Raw genomic sequence first — 16,244 nt, forward strand, 5'->3', positions numbered from 1 at the left:
GAGGGCACCCAATGCATAAATATCACACAAAAGGGAAAAAAGAAGGTCTACTAGGTTGGAGGAACCTGAACAACGAGCAAGGGATCAGAAAAATCTCACATGTGAACACAAATGGGTGACACTCTCAGAAAGAGATGAAACTAGTCCTGACTGAGGGCATCCACAGCCACAGCAGTTGGATGAGGTACTGGGGACCAAAAGAAGAGTAGGTTAGAATTGAAAGGAGTGTCAAAGACAATGATCATTAGAGTGCCCAACAAGGAACAGTGAAAGACCTGACAATGGAGTGATTACTCTGTAAAAAGAATCCTGTCAGGTCAAGAGAGATGACCTGCTACTAAGTTCAAAACCACTGGTATGTGTTAAGCAGATAGATGAACCTGATGTGAGTAAGCCCGAAACAGAAAGTTCAACATGCGAAAGCAAAGGTCCCTGAAACAAGTCTCATCTTGATGACCAATATGGGAAATGACCATAAAATTGTCTGAGTGGACCATAACCAATTGATGAACAAGTGGAAATAGGATCATGCTTGATGGGTGGTCAAGAATTCCAGAACATTGATGTGGAAACTACCCTCCACATGAAACCAAACCCCTGAAGCCACGGAGATATGAATGTAGGGGCGGCAGTAGATTGCCAACCATAATGTTAGTAGCACAATACAGCTACCAAAACAGATCTTGAGAAGAGAAGGTAGCAGAATCATAGCAGACAACAGAGGATCATGGGAAATATTCTATTGGTCATCAAAGCTTTTGAAGAAGTCACACGTGAATGTGATCTAAAGGAGCAATATATTTGAGAGATGTGAAAGTCTCCAGGAGATAAAGAACCTCTCATGTCTCACAGATAAATAGGGAAAGGCTGAGCCTGACAGAATCAAGAAGTGAAAAAAACTTCAAAAATGAATCAAGTATTTGGTTTGAATGAGAATTTACTTGAAAGCTTTGACCAACCAACTCAGATGAGCAGTTTCATGGTGAAGTGATGTGGCTGATAAAGAGGCCTCCATAGAAGATGTAAGGAATTAGTCATTCATGTAATAATGGAAACAAAGTCCAAGATTGTGAATGTAGTAAGCAAATGCTCCCATGACTTGGTTGAATGTATAAAGAGCTGAAACAAAAGGGAGAGCTTGAAACTGGTACACCAGATCTCAGGGAAGAAATGGCGGACTGGGCAATAGGAATATGTAGAAAGGTGTATGAGCTGGGAATGTTGCTGGAGATAGGAGGTTACCTCCCCCCATCCTCACCCCAAGCAGGTAATAGAGGCTCCAGGAAGAAATCCAAGAATGGAAAAGGAACAAGAGCAGCTATAAGCCATAGCAAAGGAATCCTGGAGTTCAGAAGGATGATGAATTTCAGAATGTGAACAAAACTGATCCAAAAATGCAGCAGTATGTACTCGTTTGTTTGGAGAAGGAGGAAAAACCCAAATAATCCTCAGCATAGGAGGCACATAATAAGAAACAGGAAGAATCAAAACATACTATTCATTAAGTGAAAGAGCAAGTAAAATACAAATCTGAGAAATTAAACTCACAAAGAGATTTGGAGGAAGTTTATCCTCCTCTATAGGTGAAGAGGACCTTAGTACGAGCTGATCATAATTGTCATCCTTGTGGTCAGGTTCAGAAAAAGGGGAAGATGCTTCTGATGTAAGGACCGGGAGATGAAGCAATGAAGGCATTAATGAACCCACAACATTTTGAACAATTACAGTAATGTCCTCCACAGTTAATTAGCCACTAGTGGACACAGACAAAGTAGGGTCAGTGTTAGTGACATCATCAGAGCCTCAGGAAAAGGTATTAGTCATCATCACTTGAGGATTGAGTGCTATTAAAAGAATTCTTCAGATCAATCTTTTCTTTTGTGTGCAATAATTGGAAGGTGATATAAGTTGAAATAAAATTTTAAATTAAATCAACTAAAATGAATGACAGCTAACAATGGAATACAGGCAGCACAAATCTCACTATACTGAATAAAGTTTAAGCTTCACTAAACATGTACATTCATGATGGTGCTGAAGAAAATAATGAAGTTAATTTTGAGTGTGAGTGCTTACATAGATCTACTGCACATGGAGAATATATTGCCCTCCCATTGGAGGAGGGCTATTGTTGCATGATGATTACATTGAGCACCAACACAGTTAACGTTAAAATATGTTTTAGGTGGAAGATAGCTCAAGGCTAGTGGCATGCACAAGGAATAGCTACTGTAAGCAAAGAGATAAGGATATCATTTCAGAAGCTGTAGTATACCAAATACTATATTTTGTTAATTTGATGGAAGGTTGTGATCTATTAAGTTTAATAAACTATATGCACACGTAACCAGACGTGGCACGAAAAACAGACTAAATTGAATCCATACTTTAAAGAGTTTTTGTTTATGTACGTATGTATATATATATATATATATATATATAAGATGGAATTTATATAGGTAAGCTTATTACCCACCCATATAAATTATAAATCTAAGCCCATTACATATAAACATCAAGGATAACTGTACTTAGAGATTAACAAATAGAATCAAATTGTTTTATGGAACTGTAGGAACTTAACTATTGTTTACAATATCTAATTATGACCAAGAAGTGCTTTTATGTATATGGAAACAGAAACTAAAACTAAGTATTCTTAACACTAATGGAAGTTAAATTTCATTAAACTACTATTTGGTTTTAACTGAAAAAAATATTTATAGAGTAAAAATGAATAGAAAAACAATAATAAATTAAAGTATTAGGTTATTTAGAATTCTTCTTTAGCTTTTTATCTTGTAGAATGTAATATAGCTGAACAGTTTGTGGAATTTGATTACTGATTAATTGTCAGGCTCATTAATTAATTACATTCAACTGATAGATTATTCACACGAAACTTGGATAATTAGAATAACTGAAAACACTAATTTTAATTAATTGATTATTGTCATGAATCAGGACATTAATACATTAAGCTGAAGAACCATCAATTAATTGAAAATACCAATAATAAATCATAATGGCAATATTCTGGTTACTTAGATAATTGAAATAATCTAAAACAGTAACAACTGGAAACACCAATTTTAATTAGTGGATTATTTCACACAACACTAATCAATGTAACCGAAGCTCATAGGCAATATATTATCACAATAGTTACAGGTATGTCCATTTGGCACTTGCTTGTATGGAGAATGATACACAGTGCAACAATATTTATGATAAGTCTGACCTTTCTTAAGATACTTTCATAAAAATTGGTAAGATTTTGTTAAAGATTACAAGTTTTTTGTACACAGAGAATGAGATTATTTTAATTAAGTATTTCCACTCAGACTCTGAATAGTTTGAGGTAAATATTTATATGTTATTTTTCACTTTCTCCACCATATTACTAACTGTAGCTATTATCATAAACGTTTGGTTGAATGAAATGTTTAAAATTAAGACACATGATAAATATACATACCATTTAATTTTTTGTCAAATAATATTCAAAGAATTTTTGGTTATAAACTTAATTGTATGTCTTTACATTTTCACATATAGTTTTAAATATTTCCTTGCTTTAACTTTTAAAGAGTGATGCAGAATTCCAAGAGATTACACTTGTTTCAAGGAAATTTTTTGCACTGTAACCAGCTACTCACACTTGGTTAAGCTAGTAAGGAACATTTATTGGTTAGCTGGCATTGCTAGAGACATTAATGTCACTGACTAACCCTAGAAATGTTTCTCAAATTGTAGAAGTAGTCTATCTATGCTTCAAGAAGATCAACAGTAGCTCAAAACTATTTCAGAACTGAACTTGGATTTTGAGAAAATTCACATGGGATTTTAAATTGATTGGAAGCTTGGCATTAAATTGGTGAAAATGAGATGCTGTACAAAATTAATGATCTTAAGTGGCAACCTGACAGTTAAAATCTACATTTTACATCATTAATAAAGCTTGTAGGATACCTTTCTTTAAATACACAAAATAATAATTTATAAATTTCCTTACTTGTGAAACTGGAGGCTCATGAAGATCTACGTGTAACTTTCTCACTAATTCTGAAAAGTCACCAGCATGAAAAGCAACAACATCTTTGGTGATTCTGTTACTGCTGTACCTAGACAAAGAGATAGATGTTTAATAATAAACCCAAATATTAAATTATCATCTCTTGTTTCATACAGGAAATAACCTTATACAGTAAAACACATGATTCTGTTACTGCCGTAATTAGACAAAGGGAGTAGAGGTTTAACAACAAAATCAAACATGCATCCTGGTAACACAAAGTTCCAGAGCTTGCAGACAGATAGCAAAAGGTTGGCCTAAATGAAAAAATATTAAAGAAAACTCCCAGATGAACAATGTATTTGGTGTCGGTTAGAAAGAATATGGAGGTTTTTATAAGCCATCCCAAACAGGCAACTTCTCGCAGAAGAAGAAGTATATGAAAGGAAGACTCTTCCTGTGAGTGGGACAAGAGAAGCCAATTGCTCATGTAATAACAGGTTTTTATAAGCCATCCCAAACAGGCAACTTCTCGCAGAAGAAGAAGTATATGAAAGGAAGACTCTTCCTGTGAGTGGGACAAGAGAAGCCAATTGCTCATGTAATAACAGAATTGCAGACCAAGTCCATGCACATGGTGAGCAAAGCCCATGACCATGCAGTTGAAGACACAGGGGACCAAAACAATGCCAAATGGAAGAGCCTGGAACTGGAAGAAATGATTCTGATGAATCAATCAAAGGAAATGTCCTGAAGACTCTGCAATGGGAATATGAATAAATGCATCTTGATCATCCATAGTTTGGGTGAAAAGAGCCAACAGAGAGAAAAGAAATTTTCCACATGAAAATGATGACCATAAACCAATTGCGGAATGAAAAGCTGATAATTGGCTGCCAGTACCCGGTCTTTTTAGGTAACACAAAGAAATGAAAATAAAACCCCGGAGAAAGGTTGTACACCTTCTGTATGGCCTGTTTAACAGATCCACACCACTTCTTCCAGACATCGAAGATAGGTGGGATATGAAGGAGGAGGAAAATGTGGGCTGAGAGGGGAAAAACAATTAGAGGGAGAGTCTAAGAGTTAGGATAAGAGTAACCTATATGTCTGTGGAGAGTTGTCCCCAAAGATGTGAAAACCTCGAAAAAGAAGCCTAAAAAAATCCAAATCTACTTGGTAGTCAGCAAGGAGTCCAGCAAGACTGACATCGAGCAGAAGATGGTCAAGTAGAAGGGGAAGGATGGGAAGAGAGAAAGGAAATACAGGAAGCAGAGAGATTAGTATGAGGTACTGGAGTGGGATGGGATTTGGGACAGTTGAGTAATCAAGGTTTGATAATAGACAGCTTCTGCCCATGATTCACTTAAATCAGGAATACTTTCAAAAACATAAGGGTAAAGAAATGGGGCAAGGTAGATGTCCTGTAAAAAGAAGGAAGGAAGTCAAACATGGGAAGAGAGGGTATCCCTACACAACAACAAATGATCCAAGTGAGCAAGGAAAGGGCAGAAGTAGTAATACAGACTATAGTAGAAAAGAGGAGGTAACAGGAATCACCAGCAAAGGCATCTAGAGCTTGGTGGTGTGCCTCTGACATGAGGTGTAGAGAGGAAATGTACTGAAGCACAGAGAAGATGATCAGGCAAAAATGATAGAATCAACCAAGCACTGGAGAGCAAAACTGGCAATAAAGGGTCTGCTCTCAAACAGGCAAGAGGGATTCTAAGGTCTGTGACTCGAGAAAGGAGAAGTTCAATTGATTGTAGTCCATGATAAAAGAATCAGAAAGGCAAGGAGGATGTAGTTAGTTTAAAAAAAGAAGTATTGTAAATACCAATATAAGGAAAAGGGAGAAAACATAAAATTCATTAGGGTCATATGACACAGGGACAAGAGATAGAACATATTTAAATTATAAGGTTCTGATAATATGAGGAAGTTTGAATATTCTTCTCAACAGGAAGAGAGGTTCCTACGGCATTACCAGGAGGAGAAAACAAATGGCCAAACTCATCTTCCTCTTCATTCTCCCATTCAGAAAGAGAGGAATGAACACCAGATGTATGAATAGGTGCCAAAACTCACAGCTACTTAATGGGACCCATTACCTTATGCACTATGGCCATCACACCATACACATTTAACATACCTCCAGTAGTCATGTTTGAAATTTGACTTGTGTAAAGAAATTTCTCACTCATATAAGAAATTATATGAGCTTAAGAGTTCATATTTTGAAGAAAGTAAAGGAAATAAATTTCCTTAATCTACTGTAAATCTTGGTAACTTGTAAACAAAAAACAAAAACACATCTATATACATTATTATTAGTTCAGTGCTAAAGAAAAAGAATGAAAATCATGAGTGTAAAAGCACAGAGGGAGTTAGTGTGTAGGGGGTTGTGTCACCTTCTTATTGGTGGGTTTTTACAGCATAATAACATCATTATGCAGTAGTGCAATTCAGGAGAAATATTGTGTGTTTAGTTGGGAGTTACCTCAAGGCTAGTGGCATGCAAAATCTCTATGGCAGATGCACAGGGAAGATAGCTTTCTTTGTGAAGAAGCAAGTATCTATCGAATATACATTATCAGGTAAGGAAAATGTTAACATTAGTTATATAACATTTTAAAAGTTTTTCCTTAGTACTAAAGTAGTGAAAGCAGTGTTTAAATTATTTAATATATATTTCAAATGTTTCTCAATTTTTAAATGTTTTCTGTGTGCAGATTATTTTAGCTGTATTTATTACATAAATAATAAATACTGCTTTGACTATTTTAGTACAAGTTGTTGTCAAACTATACAATGGGTTATCTGTGCTCTATCTACTGAGGAGAATCAAATCCCAGATTTTATCATTACAAGTCCAAAAATATACCACTGACCCACAGAGAAACTTTAATATAAGTAAATTAATTTCCAAACATATTACTTAGTTAAGAAATACTTCTTTGAATACTTTAGTACCTCAATAAACATTTAAAATACAATACTTTAAATAAATCTGTTTTAATCTTCTTAGTTCTAAGTGGAACCATTTTAATAATTATACTTTCTTCCCTATTTCTTTAAATTAAGGCTCTTTTTCACTATACACATTGACTTAAAAATCAAAAGGAAATTCCAAAAACCAATGAATAGTGTATATTTTTTCTAAGTACACATTTAAACATAAATAGCAAGATTATAACATAATTTTACAGGAATAGGCCCAAAACTTTAACATTTTCAATCTATAACAGAAAAGGAAAAATACATGCTTCACATTACCTTTAATGTATAAGAACAGCTATAAAGAATTACAAAACACTTTAGTCTTAATAATGTGAATGGCAACATTGTCATATATATATATGTGTGTGTGTGTGTGTGTGTGTGTGTGTGTGTGTGTGAGTGAGAGAGAGAGAGAGATTTTCTTTAAAATTTTAATTTGAAAGTCAAATTTGCAGAAGTTCAGCATGAAAAACAGAATTTTTAGCTTGATAATTCTAATTCTACTCTGGTTACATGAAATGATGTGAAGAAATAGCAGCTAAAAGCTGTGACATTGCTTATAATCTTTTCCCCCATGTGTTGATCCCTTCCACAAAGTATAAAGTTAAACAAGAGTGACATGAGCATGTCTCTACAAATTTAACTTTTTCTTTCTTTTATTTAAAATGGAACTTAAAATAACAGTTATAAAGTATTTTCCATTATGGGCACTTAAAATTAAATATAACAATGCAAACAGAATTTAAAAATATATATAACAATGCAAACATAATTTTGTTAAGATTTGTAATGCAGAATATGACTGCTCAAATAAAAAAAGGTCACTGAATGATTTAAAAATAATTATTATTATTATTACACTTAAATCACCTTGAGCAAAAGACTGACAAAATAAGAAAAACTAATGTTATAAACTGGATCCTGTCTGAGCATATTGACAACCAGGGCAAGTGGATGATGGACTACAGATCAAAAAGAAAAGAGATAACTTGGAAGTGAGAAAGGAGTCAAATGCTTGCTGTGGAGAAGTATGCTACAGGAGGCAGAGCCACTGAAAATTTGAGGATCAAGAGGCCACTTCTTGGGAGAAACTGTGTCAGAACTGGAATGGCAATCTGCAATGAGGACGAAAGCACCTGGAACACGACATGGAAGAAAATGTATGTCAAGTGTGTGGGTTCAAAAAGGGAGATCCATTGTCTACCAAAGAGAACAATAATGAGTGCCCCCTTGGTGAGTGATATAAGCCACCACTGTCAAATAGTCGGAATGGAACATGATTAGTCAAATCCAGACAGGAAGAAGAAAGCGAACCACAGCATGTCAGACTGCCAGAAGTACCAGGGTGTTAACGTGGTAAGACCTTTCTTAAGACCATAGACCATTGTCCTGAAGTCTCCTGCTGATCAACCCACACCTCCCAACTTTGGAGATGAGCATCAGGAATGAGAAACAAATTTGGACAAGGGGGAGGTTGCAGTAAACCCAACGACATGGCATTTATTGTCAACAACCAATGCATATAGTCAAAGAGATAAAAAGGAAAGTTATGAGAAGAATGCAAATGAATCCTAGCAAGAGACCATGTAGAGATAGAAATGTGCCAGACCCAAAGGGAGAAGTGCTTCTATAGAAGCCACATCCCCCAATACATCAGAACCTTGTTAACAGTAAGATAGTTTACTGAAATGGCATGGATAACATAAAGATCCATCGAATGCATTCAAGGAAGAAAATGGATGGTCCAGATGGAAGTGAATGTTTAAAAAGACACTCCCCAAATAGACGAGATTGTTAGGAAGGTAACAGGAAAAGTTTATTCAACTGGAAAATCCAACCACCCAAGCAGCTTGTGTAAGAAGTAGATGAGCATGCTATGACTACTCCATACAGGTGACAGGAATTCCAAGTACATAGAATAATAAAAAAATAAACTGCCTGATGAGGCAAAATTAATCAAAACTTGTGTAGGGCAAGGCATGCAAGTACCCTCTCCCATAAGAGAGACAAAAATGCTCATCATGAAGCATAATGTCTGGAGAAGGTGGGGGATATTATACTGTGTAACATGTCTAAAAAAGGCTGAGGTAGGTTAAACAGATTCCACAGTAGAAGCCTGGGAAGGCAAGCCATAAACAGGTAGAGGAAAACTGATAAAATCCAGATCATCCCAAACAGGTTTGGCAGTTGTAAAATGAAGGTGAGCAGTAATATCGGAAGAATGTAGAGAGGAACCCGGCCCCAGTGGTCCTCACAAGCTAAATTAATTTTAAGAAGAATAAATTATAAAGAATTATGAAAATGAAATAGTCAATATAATGTAAACTCAAGTAAGTGTGTAGTGAAATAAATGTATGTATTACATGTTATGTGTTGAAGAAAACATGATATTGAACCTAATTACTGATTTGCTTATAAGATGAACGACAGGTAAACCAAAAATAACAAAGACACTTGTTAAGCCTAATCAAACTGTGCAAGGCAAGGTATATCACTAAGATCTCATATAAAAACCCTAAACTAACAACAAGTATGTACAATATCGGGAGAAGAAGTTTGTGCGGACCCTGACGCTAGCTATGTCTGTGAGAGGAAGCAAATCCCTGTCAGAAATACATTTTCATGTGTAGAAAAATTATAATCTTGAAAGTATAAGGCCTTCCAAGTAAAAAAAAAGTACATGAAGCACTGAGGGCATAGATATCAGAACATATTCAACTAGATGCAAGAAATAAAAGAAAATAAGTGTCCAAAAAGGGGTAAAGCTAAAATATGCAAGACAAAACCCAGGTCCCATATAGGATAATGTCTACGAACTTGGGATCACTGAAGATAAAAGGTTCAGAAGAGGTCTTTGAACAATATGGACAACAAAGATTAATGACTTCCATGGCATCTGAAAGTGTCAGAAAAGGCAGATCTGTAACCAGCTGTGAAGAGACTGGTAAGCCACATTCATGAAAAAAGGATACATAAGGAAAGAAACAATACAATGAGGAGTCAAAGGTAAACCATATACATTGTCTAATACACCAACTATGGAATACAGCCTAGAGTGACTGACAGAGAGCAAGTATTAGCATGTCAGATGTCTACCAACATTTTAAAAATATAGAACATTGTAGGAAAAATAAAATTGTTAAAACTATTTATCGATAACCTAATGTTAATAAATGTAAAACAAAGGAATACCAACCTATAATAAATAAAAACAGACAGTGAAAAAAAAAAGAGGCAGAAGGCCCACATTGTGGGGAAAAGCCAACAATCTGAAGAAAGAGAATTACCCAAAATTTTCATCACACGAGAAATGTGACAAGCTTGAAGGTGAACAAGTTGAGAATGTGGCCAAAGAAGTAGATAAACTACAGTAAAGGAAAGGCTCCAAGAACATGTACCACTTTTACTGATGTAGAATTGTCTGTGTGAACTGATGCAGAATGTTATTTAGAAAGGGTATAAACAACATGATACAAGAATGCTAAACAGCCCAAAGTTCTAAAATGTTGATTTGAACTTTTGCTTCCTGAGGAGTCTATGAACCAGAAATACCACAAGAGAGAGAGACATCTGTGAAAAGAGAAAGATCTATAGGATAAAGAAGAAAAGGAGATCCTGCTGTTGTAAACTCTTGATAGAACAGCTTGAGAATGACAGAAGAAATGATATACTGTGTAACAAAGGGTCTAAAGACAGACACCACTGAGAAGCAAGGTCTTATTGAAGGTGTTGCATGTAAGTGTGCTCCAAGGGAACAACTTTGTTTAAGGAAGCCATCATCCCCAAAGCAGAAAAGATACCTTTGGCAAAGAACAGGAAGAGGGAAAAACACCAAGCCCAGACTGAAGAATTTTTCAAACCCAAGTATCTCACAGATGAAGATATGATCTTATAATCACTGAATAGTTAAAAAAATTACGCCATTAAACTATTAACCACTTTTAAACCCAAGTTAAGTATTTTGGTGCCTATATGGGCAAAATTAACAAGGTATGCTTCATTTGTTGCCTTTTTTTTTGGCTTAACAATGTCAGTCCACATCTTTACTCAATCTTAGGAAAATTGATTTCAGTCATTTATAAATTAGTTACACATCCTGCTCTATAACATTAGTACAAGTAGATAACATGCAGATACTCACTCATGACCACAATGGACAGCCTTCAAAAGGCCTACAGCAGCAGTAGTAAACCTGTCAAAACCTTGGCCAACCTGGTCAGCATGACACTTAGTCCGGTCTTCAAACATGATTTCTCTTGGCTCTGAAGAGCGAGGTAAGTACTGAAGGTTTTGTAACTCACTCCTGAAACACAAAACACATCTAAGTCAGCTGCTAAAATTTAAGACAGAACATACTGCAATACAATAGCTTTAGCATCCAAGTTAGTTGTTTCATTCTAAAGTGGAACATACCGTGATACAATAACTTTTGCATCAAAAGCGAAAAACAGATTAAAACCCTACTGTTATAGAATAATAAAGACTATTTCTAAGAACTGATATCAAATTCTTAATAAAAAAAAAATATGTATTTGTTAGCATAGAAAACTTTCTCACCTTGTACCGTGTTAAAAGTAGATGCTTTAGTTTGGAGTAATAGTTTTCATTAAAAATTAATGATTTAAAACTTCTGGAGCAAATTATTAGTAATTAAAATCTACCGTTTTCTTTTAACAGAAGATTTTGGTGTCATATCTGCTGTTGGGACCAACTGCTCTCCTGGACGGATCCATAAGATTGGGCCATCATTGCTCTCTTGAGGTGATTCCATTTGTATAGAAGACATCTCACCCCATGGCATGGTCAATCGTAGGAAAGGACAGCTTTCCAACATTTGAAGAAATTCTGGAAAATATCCACCAACCTCCTCGTGAACTGTTCCAACCAAGCTGATTTGATGTAAAGGTCCAGCACGGAAAGTGCCATTATTGTAAGTTTTATGGACCTAACAAGAAAAATGACAAACTAAATAAGAAATTAATTACAGTAACATTTACACATAAATACACAACAGTTCATGCATGTATTCGTTTTTCAATGGTAATTGACAAAACGTAAGATTAAAGACAAAACCTCTACATAGTTTTCATATGAGAACTTTGATTCACTTATTAATAAATTAAAACATATTTACATATTTCTACCAAGTTGTCACTGTGTCACTTCACTTACAGATTAGAAACATCTACCTATTTTCACTCAACTTCAAATTTCTTTATTTTTCTTCACACTACTGTTTTTAGACAAGATTTCTATCATGTCCCTTTAATTTCATTTTTGTTCTTCTTGGTTTTTAGTGGTTTTGTATTTTGAGAGAAATGACTAAATGGGGAAGCAACATTTGTTTTTGCTACTGCCTAATTAATTTGATACTGGTCAAAAACTAAAGCAAAGGTATTATGATAACAAAAGAATCAGCACTGACAAACCTGTTCTCGATACTTGGACAAAGTGGTCGTTTCAATATCTGAGTGGCGAGCTAAGGAACCTGCTTTGACCACCAGTTGAGGATAGTTTTCAGTCATGTATTCCAGCAAATCGGGTATGAAGTAAGCAGAGTTGTGTACAATAGAAATAACATAATGAGCCACCCCAGGTGGGTCTTCCTTAAAACTTTCCTGTAAAACAAATAATTAATGTGCTGAAATTTACACTCATTAAAGCAAAACTACAAACAATGCTTCTGTGTTATTGTTATTGGAAAATTATGATAATGACTTTATTTAGTCTGGAAAACAAATATGAACATAAGCAAGGTGACAAAATGTTAATCTGTACATAGAGGTCACACCTTATCCACTTACACACTGCTCTTCATGTCTTTACACATTTTCAATGGAATTTTAAAACACTTGAAATTAACAGCATACATCATAGCATCAAGCAAGTTACTTTACCAGTTTATAAACATGACCAGTGGTCATGCTAGCTTTATAGTCTATGCCTTTCAAAATGCACTTGCCAAAAAATTTGCATTCCATCTTTCTTGAGCTGTTTTAAAATAGTTAAGCAATACTTGTTTACACAAAATGAATGCAATCTTTCTGTTTTGCTAACATAAACACTTTTCATAGTGTAAAAATGATTATACATAACTCCATGACCTTTCATCTTGAATCTGAGAACTGTCAAAATAAGGTCACCTGAATCATATTTCTTTCAGCCATGAGTTATACTTTGTCACCCTACAACAAATTACACCAGTAATTCATTAATAAGCAAGATTTTAAACAACAAGAATTTAACACGTGATTTTTGTTAATTTGGTTGCAATTCAACCTATAGAGCATCAAATATATTGTTCAATGGAATTAAGAAATTTAGATCCAATGTTTCAATTCCTTGCACAAAGCATGGTTTGGATTGTGTTAGTTGTAAAACTTATTTCTGCAAGCAAAAATAAAAAAATCCTCAAAACTAAATTACAAAATAAGTAACATTTTATCAAAACAAATTTTTATTTTAAGATTATTAATTGCCATTTATCTCTCCAACAGTAATAGTAACTACATTAAAACTCGCACAAAAACTGTAATACGAATTTCATTTGTAATATAATTCATTATGAAAGACAAATCATTTAAGCAACTCAGGATCTTAACATGCAAATAATATTAATATCTGAACAAACATATTCCACAAACATTACACTGTGTACAGCAACAGCTCCCCTACCACTTACTTTGGTTCTTTTTTTAATACCAACTGACGTAATGTTAATTTTGTTATACCCAACTGCAGTAAACATGAAAAATTGATCGCATAAAATTGTAAGAAAATTAATTCGGAAATAACATTTTTAAACAACTATACGACATGTTGTTTTATAAAGTTTCAAGAACCAACAGCCACCAAATGATTTAAATATACTGTTGTAACAAAATGTGGTCTCAATACTAATAAAAAAAATTAATTCCTGCATAACCCCACTATTTTTATGTTTCATTTATTCATAGCAGTAGGAACAGGAAGTCCAGATAGCCCGGCCCCCCTACTTATGTTTAAGGGAGACAACATGTCTCTAAGCCCTAGAATATTACAAAGAAACTCTGTATCACAGAGAGAGAGACAGGTTGATTGATTGCATAAGCAAGTTTCATTTTCGTAAAGACATTAGTTTTCAACCAATTCTGAAATTTCTCAGGTGTATTGTATATTTTTAGAACCTTCTGGAGAGGGGCAACTTGGTACACCCTGATACTGTTGACCTCCAATGCTATATATTTTCCTACATTGTACTCCATTGTATTTTGGACATGCAATCTGAGTTCATCAGCTTGTAATAAAATGGCTTAAAGATTGAGTAATCTATACTTTTAAGAAAACATTTCTAAAAGTAGATTATTTACACTTGCAATTTTGTTAATTATATATAACCAGTCTTCTTTAAAGTAGGCAGGATGTAGCCCAGTGTATATTGTGCCAGATTATAGGTCTGGGGATCCATAGTTTGTTCTACCTTATTGAAAGTAAAATAAAATTATGCTTCAGAGAAAAATAGCCCAAGAGTTGGCAATGGTAGCTGTTGACTGGCTGCCTTCCTTCTAACCTAACATTTCATAATAGTAACATCTACCATAGATAGCCCTAGAGCATTTTGTACAAATATCCAAACTCAGTGTCAAAATAAATAAACAATAAATCCCGACCTTAATTCTAATGTGTAATGATTTAATTAAAACTGATAAAAATTACATTTCACCAACTTAATCTAATTCACCAAAACAGAGCCCTGGTAATGTGAAAAAGCCCTTTTCAGAACAGAATATAGCAGAGTGTGTGGTTGACATATTATTATACATTCATTTTTACTTTCATTCATAAGTTCCAATGAATGAATAACAAACAAACTGTCCCAATGTCATTTGTGCATACATCAAGTTTGAGCAAGTTACATAAGAATTTATTATAATGCCTTTACAGCTCAAAAAGTGAGCATGTTTAGTGTCAACAGGTTTGATCCTGTGACCTTTCAATCACACAGCAAATGCTCTGACCTCCATGCTCATGTTTTATAGGTGCAGCATCAAGTTGTTGATCAAAGTAGGATAACATTAAAAAGCAAGTTGATATAACACATGATGGTTTTATACAAGCAACATGTTAGAAGTACACTATATATAATCTATTTATTAAAATATAAGCCTGACATGTATTCCTTACTTGCTCTGTACAGTAAAACTTTGAATAGTTACAGCTTTATATTATAAAGTTTGAAAACCATCAGGGAATAAATAAGAATAAAACAAGAAAGTCTATTCGTATTAAAGTATTATTGTGTTAACAAGTAACTTCTCTATATCATCTGCATTGATGTTTTTTTTATAATTTTTAATAATGTAACTTTTCTTCAAAGGTTAGCTGTGTAATATTTTAACCAAATTTTTGGTATTATTACATGAAAGGAGAGAATTCCACTATAATAACATGACACTTTGGATTAATCAGTATTGACAATATAGTCCTAAAGTAACCTAAATAAGTCAAACAAAGTTAAAATAATATTAATATATTCTGTAAATGATTAGCTTAACTGGAGTCTGATGTCAAAGCTTATATTTCTAATTCTAGTAACATTACATGAAAACAGAAACAGTTAAACACAAACATTTCAAATTAAAGATAAATAGTTTTAACTATTCATAATTATATTTAGAAAAGAACTATAGCATTGGTAATAAATATGCCCGTTTTTAAAATTTTTTATTTTAAGATTAAAAATACTTTTATGCATCAGAAAAATTTTGAGTTTCACATGCAAAATTTTTATAACATCCAGATAGTTATCAAATATTTCTTAAGAAAAAACTTTATATTTTATCTGTTATTATCACTAACAAATCTCTGTATGGGTTCAGTTGATTTGACAGATCTCGTAACAACCATAACAAATTAGAAAATAAATATAAATTATGTCTTTTTTTCTATCTAGAATGACTATAAAGTATAACATGAAAACACAAATGTTTAGCCTAAATAACCTAAATCTCATAATATTATACATTTATATATATTCATTATATTGATCTTTCAGCCATGCCTAGTTAACAATACAGAAGTTACAATGATGCAGTACATGTGCACTCATGTTACCATATCCAATAATATAAAACTGACCTTTAGTCTTTACAAAGTGACCTGTCTTGGCTGTGTTTTAGTGGACTAGTACTTTGTAAAATAAAATCACATTTCAATTCTTATATATATATATATATATATATATAGTATT

At 33.8% G+C, this 16,244-nt stretch overlaps 1 protein-coding gene across 2 annotated transcripts in view; it reads right to left on the reverse strand.

Moving 5' to 3' along the window:
- The window catches only part of LOC106464261, a 58,240-nt gene that overhangs the window by 25,223 nt on the left and 16,773 nt on the right, over window positions 1-16,244 (reverse strand). For both annotated transcript variants that reach the window (XR_002611705.1, XM_013924386.2), the window contains exons 3-6: window positions 12,445-12,633; window positions 11,677-11,960; window positions 11,157-11,318; window positions 4,016-4,124 (exon numbers count right to left, since the gene is read on the reverse strand). Coding sequence is in view for 1 of the 2 variants with exons in the window: in XM_013924386.2 (XP_013779840.1) it covers window positions 4,016-4,124; window positions 11,157-11,318; window positions 11,677-11,960; window positions 12,445-12,633 (744 nt within the window). In the remaining variant the exon portion in view is untranslated. The remainder of the gene's footprint in view (window positions 1-4,015; window positions 4,125-11,156; window positions 11,319-11,676; window positions 11,961-12,444; window positions 12,634-16,244) is intronic.

The sequence above is a fragment of the Limulus polyphemus genome, unplaced genomic scaffold (genome assembly GCF_000517525.1).
Source record: "Limulus polyphemus unplaced genomic scaffold, Limulus_polyphemus-2.1.2 Scaffold1601, whole genome shotgun sequence".
NCBI lineage: Eukaryota > Metazoa > Arthropoda > Merostomata > Xiphosura > Limulidae > Limulus > Limulus polyphemus.